Source organism: Staurois parvus, unplaced genomic scaffold, assembly GCF_062004578.1.
Source record: "Staurois parvus isolate SC_StPar_1 unplaced genomic scaffold, SC_StPar_1.0 ptg000525l, whole genome shotgun sequence".
NCBI lineage: Eukaryota > Metazoa > Chordata > Amphibia > Anura > Ranidae > Staurois > Staurois parvus.
The window spans coordinates 9,392,676-9,402,152 of NW_028318321.1; the positions used below are offsets into that span (position 1 = coordinate 9,392,676).

The 9,477-nt window shown below is 41.8% G+C and overlaps 1 protein-coding gene across 1 annotated transcript in view; it reads left to right on the forward strand.

The window, feature by feature from the left end:
- The window catches only part of SLC35G1 (solute carrier family 35 member G1), a 45,223-nt gene extending 36,507 nt beyond the window's left edge, over window positions 1-8,716 (forward strand). Inside the window, exons 2-3 of the mRNA XM_089690322.1 lie at window positions 1,421-1,598; window positions 6,757-8,716. Coding sequence (XP_089546448.1) covers window positions 1,421-1,598; window positions 6,757-7,516 — 938 coding nt within the window. The 3' untranslated portion in view covers window positions 7,517-8,716. The remainder of the gene's footprint in view (window positions 1-1,420; window positions 1,599-6,756) is intronic.
- Window positions 8,717-9,477: the final 761 nt, after the last annotated feature.

The window sequence follows — 9,477 nt, forward strand, 5'->3', positions numbered from 1 at the left end:
CAGTGCAAGACAAATACATTCTTTAAAAATCATACAATGTGATTTCCTGAATTTTTTTTTTTATTCTGTCTCTGAGTGGGAATGCACCTACAATGTGAATTTCAGACCCCTCCATGATTTCTAAGTGGGAGAACTTGCAAAATCGCAGGGTGTTCAAATACTTCTGTTCCTCACTGTATATGTAAAGCGCTGCGTAAATTGATGGCGCTATATAAGTATCTGTAATAAATATATATGATTTTGCATTTCGGGTAAGGGGCGTGTGCCCTACCCACGCCACCATTCACGGCCGCGGCTGTCAATCATTGGGTCCCGGCCGGTGATTTCCTCCCTGTCAGCTCGGGCACACTGCTTTAGATGCACAGCACAGCCATCCAAAGCAGTGTGCTTCAAGTGAAGCACACTGACATGGCCCCCTATATAAAACACTCTCAGCACACAGTTAACCCTTTGATTGCCCCTCATGTTAACCCCTTCCTTCCCAGTGCTATTAGTACAGTAGCAGTGATTTTTATTAGCACTGATCACTGTATTTTTGTCACTGGGGATGTCAGTGACACTACGTCAGTTCCCCCCAGTGTCAAAATGCCCGCTGCAGTCCCGCAGTCCCTCTATAAGTCGCTGATCACCGCCATTACTAGTAAAAATTAAAAAAAAAAATTCAAGTATCTATAACGCCATTTGTAGATGCTATAACTTTCACGTAAACCAATTAATTTACACATTTGGGATTTTTTCTTAGCAAAGACATGTCGCAGAATACATTTTGGCCTAAATTTATGACGAAATTTGATTTTTTAAAACTACACATGTTTAACAGCAAAAAGTCAAAAATATTGTTTTTTTTCAAAATTGTCTGCAAAAACCGCAAAAGGCAATAAAATACCACCGAAATAAAACTCAATTCGTGGGGAAAAAGGACGTAAATTTCATTTGGGTGCAGCATTGCATGACCGTACAATTGACAGTTAAAGTAACGCAGTGCTGTAACGCAAAATATGTCCCTTGTCAGGAAGGGGGGGAAATCCTCAAGAGGGCAAGTGGTTAAGGAACACTTATCTTGGTCACAGATATAACAAAACCTTTCTCTCTTCCAACCTGTGATTCAGCAGTGAAAGGAGAAAACAACAGACTAATAAGCTCATCTTTCTGTTACTCTGCTCTCTTCCCCTGTCAGCATGCTTCTTGTTAGCACATGAGCACTGCTAATGTATAAATGTCCAGAGCCGCATTAACATGAGTGTTTTACATATGCCTCAAGCTCCGTCTTAATAAGATGATACATTTGCTATAAAATACAGATACACATTCTGTTTACCCAGATACATTTTATAATTTATGCATTGTATTTATTTATGCCTTTTTTTTTAGTCAAATGTGTTACTGCCCACCAAGCTGAAATTCTGCTCTGCCATCACAGGGAAGAAGAAATGCACTTTCCCTGGGCTTGGAATCTTCTACACCATCCTGTCCACCCTATTTTTCTCATCAAGCGCTTTGCTGGTGAAGAAGATTGAAGACATACACTCTGTGCAGATCAGTGCTTTCCGGTGTATTTTCCAGATGTTGTTTGTGCTTCCTGGCCTCATTTATTACAAGTAAGTTTAAACACTAGAAACCATTAGAACCTCATGAAATGTAAGGTCTCCGCTCAGGCTCCTGTAAGACCACCCGGTGTTTCCTGCAATGGGTGGTGGCTGGATGGGGTCTGTCACATATTGTGCGTATGCATAGAGAAAGATCTCAAACACCGCACACCTAGCAAACCCATTAGTATACAGGTGAAAGCAGCCTCAGCCAGCGTCATCCAAAGCCCCAATGATTAAGCCCCATGGGTATGGTGAAACGCGTAGCTTTGGATGAAGCTGGCTGAGGCTGCTTTCACCTGTTTACTAATGGCTTTGCTAAGTATGTTGTGTTTGAGTTCTTTCTCTATGCATAGCAACTAGAAAACACTGGAAATTCTTCAGCTATTTATGAGATACGTCTCTATGTCTCTATCCAAGATGTATTTCTCGGTTCTGTCCCTGGGTAGGTCTTCTATAACTGCTGTTTGGGACCCAGCAGGGACATATTACCCCCTGCTCAGCAGATTAGACTTACAACTTGAGGTTATAGAGTAGCCATCCAATATGTGAAGCCTAAGGGTTTGTTCACGTTGCAGCCCTTCCTAACAGTTTTCTGATTCATGCTGTGTGGTCTTGTCCCTGCAAATGCTGGATATGTTATACCTACCTGCTCTGAGCAGCCCTGATCATCCCTCTTCTCCCATTGGTGCTCCTGGCTTTAACCCTTGCTGTGCAGCATGTCTGATGTGGGGGTGCAGTAAAAAATGTCAAGGGGGCAGAGGATGCAGGATCAGTGGGGCAATGTAAAGGAGTCAGTAGGGCAGTGTATGGGGGTCTGCTGGACGGAGGACAGGGGGTCAGTAGGGAAGTGTACAGGGGTCAGCAGGACGGAGGACAGGGTGTTAGCAGAATGGAGGACAGGGGGTCAGTAGGGCAGTGTGTAGGGGTCAGCAGGACAGAGAACATTGGGTCAGCAGGATAGAGGACTGGGGGTCAGCAGGACAGGGGATAGGGAGTCAGCAGGACGAAGGTCAGGGGGTCAGCAGGACAGAGGTCAGGGGGTCAAATCTCCCCATTTCCCCTCTTAACCAATATCCCACCAGCCTCTCCTAGCACAAATTACCCTCCCCCCATTCCTCCATGTAGCTGCAGAAATCCAACTCCCCCCCCCCCACCCCCTGAAATTGCCCTACCCAGCACAAATAGCCTCCCATCCACAAACCTTTTACTTGAAACCAAGCTGGTCCCAGTATAATTCCCCACCTGTGTGTTCCAACCACCCTCGAAAAAAAAAAAAATTACAATAAGGGAAAACGCTATAGAAGCGCAGGAGGTATGCTGTGCTGGGCTGTACTCTCCTGCTCCTGTCAGAACTGTCAGAACAGCGATTCTTCATGTAGCAGATGACACAGGAATCGCTCTTCATCGGGCTGTACGCACAGGTTTGATTAGCTTCCCCCTATGTCCTCCAAGGGCTGAACATCTCCCAGGAGTGGGAAATGTGGCTAGGGGGCACGTAATCAAACCTGTGTGTACAGCCCGATGAAAAGCGATCCTGTGTCACCTAGAAAAGGCACAAATAGGGATAAGTGAGCGCTAAAAGTCAATGAAGCTGCTAAACACCAAAAGGTACCAAAAACCTCCAAAATAACCATATAAAACCAGGGTGTAGTGCTAAAATCAACATACAAATGAATAATTCAAGGTATAAAATAGAGCCGGTAAAATCAAAATCATGCAATCACAGGTGACAATTGTAGATGATCAGTAGTGACTTAGTGATTCTATAAATAAAGTATTGCTCTCAACCGTTATGATAATATCATATAAAACATGAAATATGGCAAAATATTATATATAAGTGACACAAGTGATAAAGTGCTGGCGAATAAATAAAGTGATTGAATAGTGATTCACTCCGTCACTAAATAGTAACCAATGGTGTGAAAAGTGCTGCAAATGATGATCAGCATATAGTCCAATATAAGGTGCATAGGAGATCGTGATGATCTTCAATATTTGGTGATCTTATCCAGCAAAGTGGTGGTGTGGCCCAAATAGTGAAGACTGTGCACTCACCAGATGCGCAATCAAAAAGCGCATTTAGAGCTATCACCCTCAGAAACCTGGAGGTCCCTTTCAGGTCTGGACTGGTCAGGTGTCCCCCACATTCCAACATCTGCTGCTAGCAGTGGCTCAATCGTTCTGTAAGTGGTGTAAGCTCCTGTGCTGATTAATGAGCATACGGAAAGAAATTCTGCTTGTGTTGAATCTATCCAGGAAATACTGGATATTGCTACTGACAAATGGATCAAAGCCGTACTTCTCTTTGTATTCAATCACTCCTTGGGCCATGGTGGGGACCACATCATTTTGTCGTTTCTTCACTTGTTTGAGGACATTTAAAAAGTCATAAAGTACATCAGGATCATCTGGGCTCTTATTCTCATATTCTAAAAGTTCAAGAAAACTTTGCATGTACCAGGATCGTACTAGCTTGACTGATGGTCTTTGGAGTAAACTTTCAGGCAGCAGGTTGACCTCTTTCAGTGTATTGGCAAGTCATACTGGTAGTTCCTTCCTCAAGAAAAGGTATGAGGTTTTTTCACAAGCATTATTGCGACCTCATTTGCCCCTTCTCTCAAGGTCTTCCTGTTGGGTCTCGTCGAGGACCTGGCCCCTATCATAGCCAAGAGCTCTTGCTAGCTAGCTCTTGAGCCATTGCTAGCAGCGGATGTTGGAAAGTGGGGGACACCTGACCAGACCAGACCTTAAAGGGACCTCCAAGTTTCTGAGGGTGATATCTCTAAATGCGCTTATTGATTGCGCATCTGGTGAGTGCGCAGTCTTCACTATTTGACCACTTTGCTGGATAAGATCACCAAATATTGAAGATCATCACGATCTCCTATGCACCTTATATTGGACTATATGCTGATCATCATTTGCAGCACTTTACACACCATTGGTCACTATTTAGTGACGGAGTGAATCACTATTCAATCATTTTATTTATTTGCCAGCACTTTATCACTTGTGTCACTTATATATAACATTTTGCCATATTTCATGTTTTATATGATATTATCATAACGGTTGAGAGCAATACTTTATTTATAGAATCACTAAGTCACTATTGATCATCTACAAATGTCATCTGTGATTGCATGATTTTGATTTTACCAGCTCTATTTTATACCTTGAATTATTCATTTGTATGTTGATTTTAGCGCTACACCCTGGTTTTATATGATCCTGTTTCACCTGCTGCATAGATGATTGCTGTTCTGACAGGAGGAGAGCACAGACCGCACCTCCTCTCCACTATCACAGTGAATTCTCTAGGACCTTCCGATTTAGTGCCTGGGGTTGGGCGCAGCTCACCCCAGCACCCACTAGATCCGGCCATGCTGTGCAGGCACAAGGAGGGTTTTTACTTTTACTAGAGTTAGACATTAGATTGTGTGGGCTTTCACTGTTGCTGACCTTATATTTATTGCCATCATATTGAGGAATCAGCAGTATGTGATTAGATACTGTATTTTATTTTTACTGTCTTCTGTCTGATGTTGAATACCACTCCATGTACAATAAAGCATGCACTCCTCAAGTACAACACAGATGCTGGCATGTTTCCAGTGAAGTCTCACTTTTTAAATCCAAGGAACACTGCAAAAACTAGAATGCAATAAAACTTGTTTGTTTATTTGAAAGCTAGCAGGAACACACTGACACATTGCTTTGGACACATCCCTCATGCCCCGTGGCCTGTGTCTGAATGGCTGGTGATGTTGCCCAAATAGGCCTCCTGCCCTGTCCACCCAACAAGAAGAAGCATGAGGCATTTGGAATACAAATGCTTGGCAAGGGACATTTTAAAAGGAAGGAAGTTATAACAGGAAGGGCACTAAGGGTGCTTTCACACTGCTTTGTTGAAAAACGCTTTAAAAACGCATATGCATTTTTGATGTGTTTCCGGTGCATTTTCTGGTTGGCATGGTGCTGAGAAAGGATACAGTGTTTAGGATTTGGGACTCTAAATGTACCTCCTTGGGTATGATATCAGATTATAACAATTCATAAAAGCAATATTTTATTGTTATCATATACATGTATCACACAACAGACATTATAAAAGGCTTATAAAATCAATAGTATGGCTTGGAATGTAACCATATATCTGGATCCTAATTTAGAATGGCCGACGTGTTTCGTGGAAGTAAAAATAACATTTTAGTTAGGGGTATCAGAGTAAAGGGGGCAGAATATAAATGCATGCCACACTTTCCAGATATTTATTTGTAAAAAAATTTTGAAAACCTTTTTTAATTTTCCTTCCACTTCACAATTATGTGCCACTTTGTGTTGGTCTATCATATCAAATCCCAATAAAATACATTTACGTTTTTGGTTGTAACATGACAAAATGTGGAAAATTTCAAGGGGTACTTTTTCAGGGCACTCTTTTCTTTGTATTTTTAATGTTCATGCTTTGTAGCCCTGCTGAAGGGGGATTTTCTGAGCCCAAAATGCATTGTATGTCTTGTTTACCATTATAGAAATAATAAAGTTATCTGGACTCTCAAGACATTAAACTATATCCTTATTCTCCAAACATATTCCATACACAACCACTATTTAATGGCCCTGTAATCAATTTTTCATGAAATTGTTTCTTGCTGTGTTCTCTGCCTCCTTTTAACATCCTCCATGAGCTCCTGAACCTCTCCTTCCCCCCCCACCCCCCTCCGTTGCCATTGTTTGAAACAAGCAGTGCAGATTAGTTGTAATCATGGGCACTGGTCTGTACCCACTACAAATCCTATAGTCTATATTCCTTCTTGGGAGTGAAAAAGAGAGGTAACAACATTCCTACATATATAGCGGGAAGTCATATATATAGGAAGTCAGATCACAACAGCAAAAAAATTGAAATTTGGAGGTTTGGAGGGGCTCAGAGCAATATAAGTGTCCCTTTAACGTTTCCCTACTATATACAAGAAAGACAATGTTTTGGCTTTACATGCACTTTTTCTAGTTAAACTATATGCAAGTAACATTTTCAGTAGCTGGTTTGCTCACCTAGTGACATCTATTACAATTAAGTAGTGAGACCATATACAGTATGTCCTGTTTGAAGACATCAGTGTGTGTTCCCCTATAAAAATATATTTTCTTGTTCTTACAGGACTGGTTTTCTAGGTCCCAAGGATCAAAGGATTTTCCTTTTCCTGCGTGGATTCCTTGGTTCTGGTGCGATGATTCTCCTGTACTATGCGGTCCAGTCCATGCCGTTGGCGGATGCCACAGTCATCACTTTCAGCAGTCCTGCCTTCACCTGCATATTTGCCTGCATATGCCTGAAGGAGAAATGCACTGTGTGGGATATAGTCTTCATAGCCTTCACTATAACTGGCGTCATCCTTATAGCTCGTCCACCATTTCTGTTTGGGTCAAACAACAATGACCTCGAGGAAGATTACTCTCAGCATGTTAAAGGGACTATAGCTGCCATAGCAAGTGCAATCTGTGCCTCGCTAACCCTGGTGGTGTTAAGAAAAATGGGCAAGTCTGTGCACTACTTGCTCTCCATTTGGTATTACGCTGTGATCGGTCTCATTGAGTGCATCATTGCCCTGTCAATTATTGGTGAATGGCGTTTGCCTTACTGCGGACTAGACAGGTGGCTTCTGGTACTTATTGGGATCTTAGGTTTGGGAGGCCAAGCGTTTCTTGTTAAAGCTTTACAAATTGAAAAGGCTGGATTGGTAGCCATCATGAGGACAATGGATGTGGTCTTTGCTTTTATTTTCCAGGCCTTATTCCTCCACCACACTCCAACGTGGTGGACACTTGGAGGTGCCTTGTGCATTGTGGCCAGTACAGCTGGTGCTGCTGTTCTCAAATGGTACACAAGTTCAAAAAAGGCAAAAGAAAGCGAGTTATAGATAGAAAATGGCTGGAGATATGACAAAGTCCGTTCAGGCCATGGTTGATTCTCATAGGTTAAAAGGCCTTGATTTTTATGCAGACAGTTGAATCTACTGAACCATGATGAATATCTCTGCATTCTTTGCAGAAGTAGAGGATTATGGGAAAATGGCATTGGTGCAGCTGCTTGTCTTTGATTCTCCTATTATTCATGGTTATATTCCAGTGATTGAAGACCAGAAAACCAAGTCCAACTGCAGGCTCAGTCCCTAGAGACCCCTTTCCTGGAGATCCCCCCCCCCCCCCTTTCCTGGAGATTCCCCCAGCAGTATGATTCTATTTATTTATTTTTTAAATACTTACCTTTTAAAAATTCACTAGGCTGGTCCTGTTACTTCCTGTGTCATTTTCAGTCTTCCTCCAGCACTGCGCGGTCCTCTGATAATGCAAAATCTTTTGATTTGGGTGATGCTGGGTGTCAACGTCAAAGATTCAGAGCATCTGGTAATGAGAAGGAAGTAAATGCTCCAGGTTGGAGATTGGTATTGCAGCCTGTGTTGGTTTTTGATTTTAAGCTGCAGCTGGGGAACTATTTAAACCCAAAACCAAAAATGCTTATCAATCATTGGAAGTGGTGGATGCATTAGTTTTCTTTTCTATTCTTTCCCTCTCTGTTTTCACCTGATGATCTGGACAGAAACTCACATCCTGATTTTAGACGTGCCCCCACTCTGGATGAGATAGCACAGGAGGCACCTTTGAACAGCAGCATTGTCAGTCAAGAAGTGTTAGGTGGACTAGTAGATTTAAATACAGTAACAAATTGAAGCTAAACTCCATCTAACACTTTATAAGCAGTTACAGCAAACAGCTTTTCCTTTTGAGATAAAGGTTTTAAATAAAAAAAAGCTGATAATTGTATACACACCTGCTAGTGTTAAATGGTTTTTGCTCATCTCTGTAACTGATACATTCTGCTGGAGAGCTTGTTCTTTTGAAAAACAACCAACTTACTGGCTGGAGCACCAGATGAAAATAGAAAAAAGCCTAAAAATGAATGCAGTCATCACCTCTAAGAATTGGTAAGCTGCAGTATGATAAATGTTTTCTCTAGGGTTTAGTACCGCTTTCATTTTAAAAAAATGCTGAAAGTGTAGCTTTACATAGCTGAAGCACAAATATATGCTGATAGCAAAATAAAAGCTGAGGCAAATAGAGACTTGACATATTTTATTGGACAATAATATAGTTTTGTAATTCTTGAATACATTTTGATTGCAATATTTATATTTGCAAAATTGTTGAAACTGTAATCAAGTAATTTCCATTGACTTTTGATCTTAGCTATATACATATATTTATGTGATGTCCTGTTAAATTATATTTATTTATAATACAATGGTTCTCTATCTCATGGCTCCTAATCAGGAGAATAATGTACAGACAGTTTACATTTCATTGCCAATTACACTATGAGATTTATGTAATTTTCCTGTATACAGAAGGGGTAGGCAACCTTAAAGAGGTGGAGATCTACCTACTTCTCACACCTGACTTAAACCTCTAATTGCCATACAAGCATGTCACAATCGCGTGCATGGGTTTAAATCAGGTGGTTGTCAAACACACTTGGATCGCTTTTCAGAGGAGCAGAAGTGCTTGCTGCACTTGTGAATGAGCCCTTAGTTGCATTCAGTAGTGGCACCCTTAGGGCTCGTTCACACATACAGTTCAGGAGTGGTAAAACCCATGTGGTATCACTCTGCATGGGACAGGAACCAGTACTACAGAGGAGGCATTGGCTTATGCGGCTCTTGCTCCCTGCTATGACTCCAGCTTCACAATTAGCCCCTGCATTGCACTGTTTGGTGCTCTGGGATGGTGGGTTAGCAAGCCCATACCATGATCTGTCAGTCACTTGGCCACGATCTACTGGTAGATCGCAATCTACAGGTTGCTGACCCCCGGTATACAGTAA